We start from the raw sequence: 14,497 nt of genomic DNA on the forward strand, positions 1-14,497 counted from the left end.
CCTGCCTCCGCCTATACCTCCCTCCTCAGACTGTCAAGACCCTCGTCCATGATTTAATTACATCCAATGCTGTGCTAATTCCCTGCACAACAGAGGTCTCAACTCTTCCTTGCGCAAGATGGAGATTATTCAGAGCTCTGCAGCTCGTGTCCTCTCTCACACTGAGCTCCATGAGCCGATCACTCCCATCCTCACCCAGGTTCACTGACTCCCTGTCGCCCAGAGGATCTAGTTCAAGTTCTTCACTCTCACATTTAAAGCCTTTCACAGTCTTGCTCCAACCAACTTCTGCAACCCACTAAAACTTTACCAACATGTCCTCTTCCTCCACTCAGCAGGCACCGGCCTCTCTGTGTCCCCACTCCACAATCAACAGCCTTTCTGCCCCTACCCCCTGGAACTCCATCCTGGAGCCCCTCTGCCTTGCGCTCTGCTCTCCCTTACCTCCTTCAAAGCCCATGTCAAGAACTTCCTCTTGACCGTGCCTTCAGTCATCTGACCACCTCCGCGCCCCACCCACCCCCAAATATTGCGTGACAGATCATTTAATGATTAATCAGTGGAGTCCTGTAGCTCAGTGGTTAGAGCACTCGCGTTGCAAGCGAGCGACCTGAGTTCAATTCCAGGCAGAGGGCGAAACCTTGGGCAAGTTTCCTTACTCCACACAGAGCCTAATAATAATCCCTCCAAAACCCAAAACAATAATAAATTGGTCAGTTTCAATCTACAACTGTTTGTGGGACATTGCTATGCGCAATTGGCTGCCGCGTTCACCCACAAATATACAGTCAATTCAGTTTACAGTGTGTTCTGAAAAGCGCTTTGGGACGTCCTCCCGACGTGAAAAGCGCTATATCAAACGCAAGGATTATTATCATTATTAATCAATAAACGGATTATCTTGCCTTCCTTTTTAAGTTAGATCACAGTTATGCAAATATCTTCAACAGTTTTGTTCAGTCAAAAATTGCCAGCTCTTGTAAAGTTGTTTGGAATGTCATCCTGATGTGGAAAGTGCTGTAATAATGTAATATTGTATTTGAATGTAGGCCAATTTCCTTGAATTGGAATGGTAATGCTTATGAACCGTGAATAACTCCCGATTAAGAAATTAAAATTACTTAGAATAATAGAAAACCTAAATATTTTCAAAATGGAAAACAAGTGAGCACTTGATGTATATTTTAGCTTTCCAATTATGGAAATACTCTGAATCCTATAGTATCGTAATAAATGTTTTTTTACTCAAAAGCTTTACTTAACTCACCTGCCTTCCCTCACCTCCGTAACATCACCCGACTCCGCCACTACCTCACCCCTCAGGCCACTGAAACTCGTGTTCATGCCTTCATCACCTCCAGGCTCGACTATGCAAACTCCCTGCTTGTCGGCCTTCCCAACTCCTCCCTCCACAGGCTGCAGATAATCCAGAACTCTGCAGCCCGTGTCCTCTCCCGCACCAAACTCCGTGACCCCATCTCCCCCACTCTCGCCCACTCCACTGGCTCCTTATCCTTCAAAGGATCCAGTTTAAAATCCTGGTCCTCAATAATAATAATAATAATAATCCTTGCATTTGATATAGCGCTTTTCACGTCGAGAGGACGTCCCAAAGCGCTTCACAGAAGCCACTGTAAAGTGAATTGACTGCATATTTGTGGGCGAACGCGGCAGCCAATTGCGCACAGCAATGTCCCACAAACAGTCGTAGATTGAAAATAACCAATTTAGTATTATTTTTGGTTTTGGAGGGATTATTAGTAGGTGTGTGGTGTAAGGAAACGTGTCCAAGGTTTCGCCCTCTGCCTGGAAATGAACTCGGGTCTCCCGCTTGCAAAGCGAGTGCTCTAACCACTGAGCTACAGGACCCCACAACTCAGTTACAAGATGTAATTGTACTTTTGTTTTACAGACCACCCACTCCATTCTTCTCATGGTATTTGAAGATGTTCTTCAAATTTTCCAAGTCTTCAATCTGGGCATCAAATTATTGCAGAAAAGTAGACATGAACATTTCTGAGGTCACACTCTGCAGAGTCTCAACTATAATGCCCTCCATGGCCACGCTCCACCCTACCTCTGCAACCTGCTGACCCCCTACCAAACCACCCGTTTCCTCCGCTCATCCGGCTCTGGCCCACTCCACGTTCCCCGACCCACCCGACATTGGCGGGAGAGCCTTCAGCCACTCTGCCCCCAACCTCTGGAATTCCATCCCCAATCACTCCGCTTCGCCCCCTCCTTAGCCTCCTTCAAGCCCCACCCCAAAACACTCCTCTTCGACCATGCCATCGGCCACCCCCCTTCCCCTCCCTTCTCCCCCCACCCCGACCCCAGCTCGGGTCTGAAATGCTGTACACTGTCCAGTGCCTTGGGACGTCCTCCCAACGTGAAAGGCACTATACAAATGAAATCTTGTTGTTGTTACAAAATACTATTTGTCATAATGTTGGTGCTTATTGTTAGATTATTGAACTGCTAAACACAAATGAAAATTAATAATAGACTTTTTTTTACAGTTACAAATTAATGTACAATTGTTCATATCACTATCATTTTTTAAAATTAATAATAGTTTTGCCCCGCTCTGGCTCACTCACTGTCTTTAATCATCTTAGGATGTAGACACCCTCCAGCACCAAATGCAACCTATTCTTCCTGTGTAACCAGTACGCAAAAAGGAGGCAGATCACAGTCCAAGCTTATTTGAATATCCACAAACGTAAATTTTCACCAAATCACCAAGAGCAATAAGAAACTGGAACCCTCAATGCTCTCTCTACTTTGTACACAGGCACATTGTTTTGCTTGAACTGTTGTCAAGTGAGATTGATTAAAACCACAGCCTGACGACTAAACCTGGATTTTGTGATTCAGTTTCACACATCATGAGGTGTTTTGATACAGTAAATAGGGAGAAACTGTTTCCTCTGGCAGATGGGTCGGTAATCAGAGGACACGGATTTAAGATAATTGGGAAAAGAATCAGAGGGGAGACAAGGAGAATTTTTTTTACCCAGATGACCCGGAATGCACTGCCTGAAACAGTGGTGAAAGCAGATTTGATGGTAGCATTCAAAAGGGAATTGAATAGGTATTTGAAAAGTTTAAAAATTGCAGGACTATGGGGTAAGAGTGGGGCTAGTTAGATAGTCCTTTCAAAGAGCCGGTACAGGCATTATGAGCCGAATAACCTTGTTCTATGCTGTAAAATTCTATTATTCTGTGATTCTATGACTCATTGGAATATTGCTTTGACCTTTGTACCAAATGCAACAATGGCAAACCTACAAATAGCAGCACGATTGCTTGAGCAATCAGAAATGCACCCATTTAAAAAAAAAATGTTTCATTAAGGTATTTGCAGAAACTAACTTCATTAGTGCAATTTTGCAATTGGTGTTTTCAAAATGTATTCAGAATTGGAATACTGAAATAATTTTATCAAGTGAGCTTTTGGGTTCTTACGTTTTGCAGTACATCCAATTGCCTGACTTTCTCTTTGCAGTCTTAATAACATTCACCAGTAAACACACGCTGTACCTCAGCATCGCCAGGTTATCACAGAACCCCCAAGCTGATTATCGTATGCAGAAGTGCAAGTCTTCAAAGATACTTGCATGTCCGTGTGCGATGTTGCCAGGTTTGAGATTTCACCCAACTTAAAGCAGTAGGTATGTGTGTGAGAGAGATACGTGAAGCATAAACATAAAACACAGTGCAGGTGTCTTTCTTGTCTGAGACACTTTAACTGAGGTAGCACTGTATACTCAATCTTGCTATCAAATCCTCGCCCTATCTTCAGGGCAAGCTATTTTAACACAAGTTATGTTTCATTCCTACAGTTGTCTGGTGTTAGCAATCTCCCTCACTCTGCTGAATCAGTAGACAGTTTGCAGTAGCCTTGCTTAAGTGTGTTTTAAAACAGATGATATTTTAATAGTATGTGACTCGTGGTAATTGAGTTGTAAAATATCTGACATGTTAGATATTACGAAAGTATCAGATACTAAATGTCATAGCTGATGGAGCAAGGAAATTTTCATAAAAACTCAAGCGTTGAGACAGTTGCTCTCATAGAATTGGCCAGCAGCAAGTGGAAACTCAATAACAGTATTTCGTCATTACGGAGTTGGGCATTATCAATTGAACACTTGTCATGAGACACAATGTCTCTGCCAAAACAACTAAGGAAGAGTTTAAAGAACACAAACTATTCCTGACTAATCTCTCATATATATGCTAATTCTATTAGACAACAACATTATATTTGTAGCACGCCTTTCACATTGGGAGGATGCCCCAAGGCACTGTATGTTCTTTATTCTTACTGCAATCATCTTTCATACAATAATAATCTCTACATTTGATATAGAACCTTACCATGTCTTCTAGATGTGTCAAAGCACTTCATAGGATATATTGTAAAGTGAATTGACTGTGGGCCAAACGTGGCAGCTAATTGCACACGGCAGTACATACAAAAATAATTGAGAGAGACAAAAGTCTGTGGAACTAGCTTATGGGTGGTGGTGCTGGGTTGTGACTCAACATATAGGTAATGATTTCTTCATTTAAACCTTGAAACTCTGCAGAGCATTGATGTAGTTAAGCACACACACTTCATTGTACAATTACTGATTGCTAAGGTCTGTTCTGCATTTTCTTTGTTTCATAGAAGGTATGCAAAATCTTTGCAGTTTGTTCTCCACTTTAAAATGCTCAGAGACGTTTGTAAAGAATTTTAGATAAATGCAAATTGTTGTTGGAATATTCAGGGTGGTATTACTTTCAGTGTTCTACAGAAGATACTGTAACTTCTAATAACAGAAGCTGGTGAGATGATGTAGCATACTGATAATTAAAGTTACAGGCTTTCTGCAAGCAATGAAACAATATTCAACATTACAAAAACTTGTGGTAACGATATATCAAGTTGTAACAAACTAAATTCTGTATCAACAGATGTTTTCTATTCTTCAGATTTTAGAAGGCATCCGAAGTAGTTGACTAGTGGCATTATCCAATTCATGAAAATAACCTATATTTAGATTCCTCAGGTTTGAACTCTGAAGCCTCCAATCTGAAGTTGACAGCACTCTTTGGTGAAGATCTTACAGGACTTTGAAGTTCAAAGCTTCACGTAAGGCATGTGGAAAGTGGTACGATCTGCCCCAAAAATGCCTAGAGAATGCTGTTCACAACAATATTTTTGAGTATCCTTCCTCCAACATAGAGAGCCCAGACTGGATATCCTAAGTAAAATCTCCATATTATTAACAATATAGAAGAAAAATCATATTAAATCCAGTAAAGTGGTGAGTGGCAACAAAGTTCTACGTTATTTCATTTCAGAAGAACCAATTGATTCAAGAAGGGAAAACTGAAAGGAGTGTTTTCATCATGTTTTCAATGCAGTGAGACAATGAGGAGGAACAGCCTAAAGCTTGGGAGGAGGAACAAGTGATAAACATTTACAATGACCGCAGTGGTATTGATAAAAATAGAGATGCACAGAGGAAAGTCTGTTGTAGAGTAAATTGATTGAGGCCCGAGGTAAGAAGGATCACCTAACCGACAACAAGCTTTTTCTTGTATTCTGTGGACAGTGCACAATTCAGTAACTGATGCATCATTCAGTCCTAATGAGCAACAGTCACTATACCCTCCACTAAATTCTGTGAAGCTCTTTGAGACATCTTGATGACATGGCAATGCGCTAGATCAACTGCAAGGATTATTTCTATTATTGGTCCGCATCGATAGTACTAGTTCCAGAAACAAAACATTGTTTTTGTTCTGCCAGCACAATGCTGAAATATCCACCTGAATATTTACTGAAACATGAGATTTAATTTGCACTTTTGTTTAATATTGATTGTTGTAAACAGGATTTTGCACTATGGTAGAAACAGGGTGGAATCCATATTAACTACTTGGCTTTAAAATCTACTACCAAGAATCAATACCGGTGAAGGGCATATTGATTCACCGAAGAAACCCCAGACAGGAGAGTAAATCAAAATGGGAAAACTAATGATTTAATGAGTGTCCAGGGCCCCGGATCACCACAGATTTATAATAATTAAAAATGTGTGTTAGTAGCATAGAATTACATTTGTGAGAATAGTGTTTGTCCTGCTTCACAATTGTTTGCAATATAACTCGATCCTCAGAAGAGAATGTGAATGAATAGTGTACATCATTAAAATGTCCATCCAAACTGCCAGATTATGCAATGTGTGTGTGGAGCGGTCGAATAGAATATAACAACAACAACTTGAATTTATATAAAGCCCTCCACGCCGGACGGTGTCTCAGAGCGCTTCACAGTAACGGATCCCGGGGCTGAGCCAGGGGGAGGGGGAGGAAGGTGACCAAAGGCCCGGTCAAAAAGAAAGGTCTTCTTTTCTAATCGCAGTGGAGTGTTGTCAAAGATCCTCCATTTATATTTCCCATTTATATTCATGCACTTACAAATGAGGAAATGGATTGTGGTCTGGGTTTAGAATGTCAGATCAAGAAGGGGAAGGAGTAGATGGTAAAATAATGCTTTGTCATAATGCTAAACACCAACCAGTTTTCTTTCAAAATCACACTTGAGCGACAAAACATTTAACAATCTGAAGAAAACATTCCCTAGTCAAGTCGTAGGAGAAAATGTTCGTGATCAAACCAGTCTTGTGCAATCCACGTATTTTTACAAGGTACAAAGGGAGGCGCACTCAGATTAGAAATGCGTCATGAGAATCTTTCGCAATTGTTTTTTTTGAACACTAAATTTCCAGGTGGATTAAGGATCACTTTCCCTGGAGGAGCTATCGTTCTGATCATCAACCCCATTGCCCAGGAGGTCTGCCTTGAGGATGGTCCCACTTGATACAACTTTTGCGAGTTGTACATCATCCCCTGTGTCCTCTACCCCATTTTTCTCTGTGGCCTTCCTTGCCCCCTGCCTTCCCCCCTCCCCTCCCGCCCCCGCCCCCTCGTTAAAAGCCTCTCCGTCCTAACATGCCCCAGTTCTGACAAAGGGCGGCGAACCCGAAACCTTGACTCATTTTCCTTTCTCCGTGGATGCCGCCCGAGCCGCTGAGTTGTTCCCGGCCGCTTCTGTTTACGTTTCCCAACTTTTGTGAGTTTTATTGTAAATTCATATAAACCCACATAAATATTGGAGGGGAGGGTGGGGAGGGAGGGTAGTGTAGATATGAAATCAGTGCGTGCACCAAACCCCCCTGAAAGCGCTATATCAAATGCAAGGATTATTATTATTATTATTATTATTAATTATTATTATTATTCAGGGCTTCAGCCCAGTATTCGTTTTGCAGAAAAATAACGTGGTTGTGGACCGGTTTCATTGAGGTTTTACATGACTCAGAGGGGAAACCAGAGCGTTATCATCCACTGTGCACTTCCTTCAGGCGAAATGACATCAGAGGCAAAGACTCACTTCGCAGTTCAGTTGCAGCTTTTTATTTTGTTTGGCGTTGGCGGTGTCGGTTGGGACTTCACTGCAAAGATATATATATATATATCGAGTCTTTTTTTTTGTTTGTTTCTTCTTGTGGGTCAATCAAAGCAAAGAGGAAAAGAGCCTCACGCGATGCTCAGAGGTTTGCTGAGAGCCGGGAGGCTGCTGGCGGTGGGGGTCGCGGTAGACCGGGGGTTGGTTTGCCGGAGAGGGTGACCGGGGCTCAGAGGCGGTTCTGCAACAAAGCGGCTCAGGACGCGGTGAGAGGGACTGGTGCGCCTTTGCAGTCTGGTGGAGCCGCAGAAGGTGAGTGAGTGAGTGAGTGAGTGAGTAAGTGAAGTGGCTGCTGCTGGGGGTCGGAGTGGTGTGCGTTGCCCCCAAAGTTTTAAGAGGACTAAAGTGTCTGTGTCTGTGGGGGGAGGAGGGGAGGGTTGGGTTGGGTTGGGTTGTAGTTCTCTTTCTCTCCACTCTTGTCGAGGCTTCCGGGGTTCGGGGTGATTTCCCACTCACTGGAAACTCCCTGCAATGTCACCATCACAAACTGTTCCGATCAGATCAGATCAGATCAGATCAACCACCTCCCCCCTGGGCTGCAGGATTGTGTACCACAAGGGGGGATTACCCCCTCCTCTCCCCCCCCCCCACCCCCCCACACACACACACACACACACTTTCAAACGGTGGCTGCTGCTGCTGATCCTGCCTTGATCTTCCAAGAGAGGAAAAGGGGTGGGGTGGGTGGATGGGTGGGGGGTGGGGGGGGGGTGGGTGGAAAAAACACCCAACTTGGTTTTAAAAGAAAAAAAAACCCCACCAAAAGAGTTCTTTCCTTTCGAGATTCTCCCGAGCTGCCGGTGGCCGGCCGGCCGGCCGGTCGGGCGCAAGGTGGCACTTTTCAGCAATGCAATAATTTATGACGTTGAATGAACGTCCTGTTTGTTTGGGCGCGTTGGTACGTTGGTCACGTTGTTCGCCTTAACGCTCTGAAGGGTCAAATTAGGCAGTAAAGTACTGTACTGATTGAATTTGTAATGGCGTTCGAAGAGTTGAGAAGGCCCGCGGACGCTCACTCCTTTGCCCCATTTCCACGACTATTTTGGACTTTGTAAAAAGTGGTCTCTCTTGACCTCCAGAGAACCTGGTAGTTTTGGAGTCCTGTAGCTCGGTGGTTAGAGCCCTCGCTTCACAAGTGACAGACTTCTTTTTTGATTTCCGGCAGGGTGAAACCTTGGGCAAGTTTCCTTATCCCACACGCCTGATGATAATCCCTCAAGAAAAAAATAAATTGGTCACTTCAATCCACGACTGTTTGCGGGACGTTGCTGTGTGCAATTGGCTGCCGCGTTTCGCCCACAAATATACAGTCAATTCACTTTACAGTATATTCTGTGAAGCTCTTTGAGACGTCGAGAAGACGTGAAAAGCGCGATATCAAATGCAAGGATTGTTATTATTGGTTTTGACCACCGCAGCCTGACCTGGTCAATTTGGTTGATTGACAGCTGTGAATCACATTCAGAAGTATGCATTGGTGCAGTGTCTATAAATACTGCAGTACCTCAAAACTCCCATCAAATTTCTGGCAACTACAATTTTATTGAAAGTCCTTTTTTTTTTAACAAGGTCATCTCGAAAGCCGCAAAGGAAGAAACCAATTTATTCTCGTATAGTTACAATTATTTCCAAATATGCAATTTTTATGACAGCGGTTATGCTTATTCCTTAAAGCTTTTCCCATAACCAACCTGCAAAGTCGAATACCTTCAGCATTTGATATGAAGGTACTGTTGTGGTCAGGACGTTTCAAAAAAAAGGAAGATATACCCCAAATGGTTTCGTAAGTAAACTTTCTACTTTCTCATTAATTAATAACTAATATATGCAGGCCTTCTTGGATATTTTCTGCCAAGTTCTTGCTCATTGTTTGTGAACTTATGTGCATGGTCTTGTGCCAAAATATTTGATTTATTGAAGGATAGTTCATTAAAACACAGTGGGTTTGAAATGGGTTCAAATTTTTAAGGGGTGGGGGGGGAGGGATTTGACTTGACCTTTTGTTCTGCAACAAACTTATTTTATTTCATCCTCACGCACTCTTTATTACTGTGGATTCTAATCTACCTGCAGCAAATCACCTAACTGAGCAAACGTATACTGCCAGTGATTTGTCATAAGATTGAAAATGCAAGAGAAATTTATAATGTATTTGAGTCTTGGAACCTCAGTTGAAACTGATGGGTGTCCAGGATTTTCAAACATTTATTCACGTCTGGTGTTAAAGCATCATTATACTGAGTCTATTTAAAACTAATTTTTGTATGAAAAATAAATGAGTGAATTAAGAGGAAAACGATGCGTTTTTTTTCATTTGACCAGGGTCATGTCCATCAAACCTGAACTGCATTGTGTTCAAAGCTTACCTCAAGGTTTTCCTCTGACCTCCCTTTCAGTCATCTTTCTCCTCCCCCACCTTATCAGGTCCCATCTGCCTATTCAGGTGGATGTTAAAAACCCCATGGTGATATTCTGGAAAGGCATTTATCTCGGTGTCCTGGTCAAGTAAAACTGGACATTCAATTCATGGAATTTGTGAGAGGGAATTGCGCAAATATTTGCCTTTAAATGGTCACTTTGCTGAACAGTAATTCCTGTGAAGCACTTCGAGACATCTCTGATGTATGTCAAATGAAAGGATTTATTAATAATAATCCTTGCATTTGATATATCGCTTTTCATGTCTTCTGGACCTCTCAATTATTACTATATCTGCTAATCTTATAATATGGAGAACTGAATCAAGCTTCTGATTAATTTCATTAATGTTTATATCATATAAGATTACCAGCATCAATGATTATTGAAAAATTGAGAATTCTACTTCAATGATATTACATTTTAGATTGTGGCCAGGTCTTGCATTTATTAAAGTGATGTGAGCAATTCACTTTTAGGTTCTTGCAGATTGTGCTGTAAATGTTTTATATGTGCTAATAAATGTATGGTACATACTTTTCAGACTCAAACCTGCATAACTCACTTATTTCTGTTGAAATCAATGGTGCTCAACAAAACAAATGACCGCAGCAAAACTCTAGATTTCAACACCTTTCATTTAAGCTACTGAAATCAGTTTCCTGAGTTTAACTTAAAGTGATTTTTTTTTATTTCTGTGCTATTCAGATTTTAGCTTGGCAATTGTGAGATAATTGCATTGTACTTTGGGTATTATCAAATCCAACAACATCCAGATAAATCATAAAATCATGCAATCTGAATTTTCACTGTGAAGGGAGTTCAGACCAACAAGCCCCTGCAGTGTTAACATTCGAATGAGCCGCTATCCAATGTAAACAACCTTGCTACCCTTTTCTCTATTCTCTATTACCCCTCTGCTCCCTTTCCTCTCAAACAGTAGAGTGGAGCACCAAAAAACCACCACAGAGTCACAAAATCATAAGAGATGTTAAGATGAAAGCCCCATTTGATCTCATCCTACTAGACGTTGTGCACGTTTTACTTCTTTTATTTAAGAATCCAAATTACTTCTCCAAATTCTTTATTTGGGTTCCAAAGGTCTGAGTCTGACCCCATAAAAGTGTGCAGTGTTTCAAGGCATCCGTAATAATAATAATAATCCTTGCATTTGATATAGCGCTTTTCACATCTTCTAGACATCTCAAAGCGCTTCACAGAATATGCTGTAAAGTGAATTGACTGTATATTTGTGGGCGAATCTATTGCATCTGTGGAAGGAATGCTTACCTTTCTTAACTAAAAGCATTCCTCTGAAAGGGGGTGGGGTTGGGAAGAAGAAAATACCAATGGATTTGTAAATGAGTGCCTTGCTTGCCTTATAGAATTTCTGTCAAAGGCAGTATTATAATTCAAAGTCCCTTCTTTGTCTTTCACTCTCATTCATGTCACGACCATCATATTTGTGTTGCATGGTAAAATTATGGGACAACCAACAATTTTCTACTTTCTTGCAATGTCGTACAATTATAAATAATCTGCAGTTCTTTGGAATGTTTCTGTTCATAACTTTTGAGGGTTAAAAAGTGATTTGGTAATTAGCAAATTACAACAGGCTTTAAATTATCATTGCTGCATTGTAAACTGTGGGTGGAATCAAGACTTGTGAACTAAGTTAATTCTGTGTGGAAGAAATGGACCTGGGCAGTTGTTGGTTATCTGTTTAATATGAATTACGCCATGTAATGCAAAGATAAACTTCCTTGTCTGACTTTCATTTGTGGAATTTAAGGAACTTGAGACATTGGATTACTGTAAATACTACTGCATGACCTGCTTGAGCAATTGAGTTCAAATTGTGCAAAACATTCCAGTACATTTTGAATTGTAAATGTTAATGATGTAGGAACCTGCTTTTGTAATGTCATGTTTTACATCATTGATAGTTTCCCATTTTTAAATCAATAATTTTGAAATATTTTACAGAATGGACATGCTCGCTGCAGCTGCTAATAATTTGAGGGTGAAAATTTGCTACTTAATGATTGCTCTTTCAGTTGTTGGATGCTTTGTTATGGTGATTTCTGGAAAGAATGTAAGTATGTTTGTTTATTTATTTAGAGACAACAAATATAGTGTGTGATTGACTAGTTCTCTGCAGGTTAGGGAAGGAATTTAACATTACCATAAACTTTCTTTTAAGATTAGCTCCGCTTCTGTTGTGAACTGAATGCAGCAAAAATTTATTTCAGTCAAAAGTACGCCACTCTAGAGAACTTGTAAAGAAACTCAAAACATCAAATATCTGAAAGTACCTAGGCCAGATGAAATACACTGAGAATCCTAAATGTTGCTTTATCATTACTTTGAGTTACATCAATGCAGTTCTGTGCTATTCTGATAGGAATGAACCAGATTGGCATTCACAGTGGAGAAAATACTGGGTAACTTTTGATTGAAATACTGTCAATATTCATTAAAGAGTATAGAGGTATAAGGTATATTGGCAAGAATTTAGAAGCAACAAGTCATGCATCACAAATCTACTGGAATTTTTTGAGAAGTTAACTGAACTAGTTAAGGACTATCAAGTACATTTGATTTTACTTAGATTTCCAGAAGTAATTTCATAAAGATTCACATGTGAGGAAGCAAGGCTCATTGAATTACTGTACGAGCAAATTCCTAACTGGACTGACAAAAGAAAACTGAAGGTAACGATTAATAAAAAAAGCTTGATCTAGAGTTATGACCTGAAGACATCTGCTATGATCCCTCTATTATGCTGCTCAGAAGCAATGTAGAATAAGGTACTTTTCATGTGTTTGCAAATGACACTAAACTCTGACTAGGTGATGAAAGATCTACAGCAAAAGCTTATGGTGTCTGGGCTGGAGGGTTTGAGTACAATATTATTTTTAAAAAAGCAAAACATGTAGAGTTATTCACTAATTGTAAGAAGTTTGCTGATGTGCAATTTATCATTGAGTAAGTTTGCAATATTTTCCACTGCATCCCGCTTACCTACATCAAAGGACATCTTACCGAACAGAAGGAGTTCAGCTCCAAAACGCATCTAAAACTGAGAGTTGCAAAATATTTTGTGAGATGGATCTAAAAATAATTATCATGTGATACTGATAATTTACAACTGAGATCTTTAAATCCTAATGAGCAGGGTAATTGCTTTAATCCGGTATTTTAAAAAGAGGGATCCAAGAATACATTTTGCCATTAAAATGAATGATGATGGGGATGCCTTCATATTTCACGTAGTGAAAATGCTGAACACTTGATAGTTACGACATTGTTAGAGGAAACTGGAGGATTTTTGTTCACTTAATTTGTATGTTGCTACTTAATATAAAAAGGTAGAAACTTTGGCCGAATGACAGATTTAGTATACAAAGGTTAGTTTACTATTTAAATGTGTACAATACACTAAGATCTCATGTTGATACAATATTTCTGAATTATAGGCTGTAAAAAGAGATGAATCCCTTACCAAGTCAAACTTGGATAAGAAAGCAAAACTGAAGGAAGAATATCAGAAAGAACAAGAGCTGATTGCAAGAAAGGCAGAATAACCGATTGCACCAAACACTTACTTTGTTGGATTTACAACGTCCAAGTAACAAACATGAAAATTGATTGACAGAACCAGCAACAGCCGATCAATTCATCATGTCTGCCCTTATGTCATGAATACATAACTTAAATTCAAACAATTAAAATAAAGTATTTTGCTGGAATAATTTGGCGTTCTACAACAAGTGTGTCCTTGTCTCGTGTATTTACCATATCTCTACCTTGCCAGGTGTCTTAATCAATGTTTAAAAATATTCCTAGTCACAATTATAGTAGAACTGAAGACATCAGAAGAGTCCAGCTATCTGGTGAAAGTCAGATTTGGTTTGCTGGTTGTCTTACCTAGGTTAGTGTTAAGTATTCAGAAAAATCAGTTGGGAGATACTTGCCTGGAGGAGTGAGAGTGGTAACAAAATAGGGACAAGACAGGAGTGAGGTCAGTTGACATTGTGCAAGAAGAAGACAGAACAAATGAAACATACTAGAAGAGAACAGTGAAAGTAAAATGTATAGGCTCGAAGGAGAGCAACAATATGAGAAACAGGTTGGACGATCGGGTGTTAATGACAGCCTGGAGGAAGATTGATGACAAGAGTCGGAACTAGGCCAAGTTGAGAATGGTGATCAGAGGCAAAGGCTGGGAGAGACTAAGTGATAAGCTGCCTGGTAATAATACTTTGGTTTCGAATGATCCAAGTAATCACTATATTGCATAGCAAATACATATTACAAAATAATAAACCTTTCTTGAATATTAATCATTACAACAGTGGAACTATGCTTTTTGAAGCTTAAAACAAATTGCCATAAATTATGAGACTAATATGCAGGTAAATATTGAAAAGTAGCAACTCTGGTAATGTAGAAATTGTCATAACAGACAATCACTAGACTATTAATCATATTCTGGTATTTTTTCCAAAATATAGCAACTGCAATTTCAGTTCCTAATGTTTCCAGATG

At 40.2% G+C, this 14,497-nt stretch overlaps 1 protein-coding gene across 1 annotated transcript in view; it reads left to right on the forward strand.

The window, feature by feature from the left end:
* The window catches only part of LOC103177892 (protein FAM162A), a 29,875-nt gene extending 16,159 nt beyond the window's left edge, over positions 1-13,716 (forward strand). Inside the window, exons 2-5 of the mRNA XM_007892266.2 lie at positions 7,583-7,780; positions 9,203-9,311; positions 11,933-12,041; positions 13,426-13,716. Of these exons, the coding sequence (XP_007890457.2) occupies positions 9,250-9,311; positions 11,933-12,041; positions 13,426-13,533 (279 nt within the window). The 5' untranslated portion in view covers positions 7,583-7,780; positions 9,203-9,249 and the 3' untranslated portion in view covers positions 13,534-13,716. The remainder of the gene's footprint in view (positions 1-7,582; positions 7,781-9,202; positions 9,312-11,932; positions 12,042-13,425) is intronic.
* The last annotated feature ends 781 nt before the right edge of the window (positions 13,717-14,497 follow it).

This window comes from Callorhinchus milii, unplaced genomic scaffold (assembly GCF_018977255.1).
Source record: "Callorhinchus milii isolate IMCB2004 unplaced genomic scaffold, IMCB_Cmil_1.0 Scaffold15, whole genome shotgun sequence".
NCBI classification, from domain to species: domain Eukaryota; kingdom Metazoa; phylum Chordata; class Chondrichthyes; order Chimaeriformes; family Callorhinchidae; genus Callorhinchus; species Callorhinchus milii.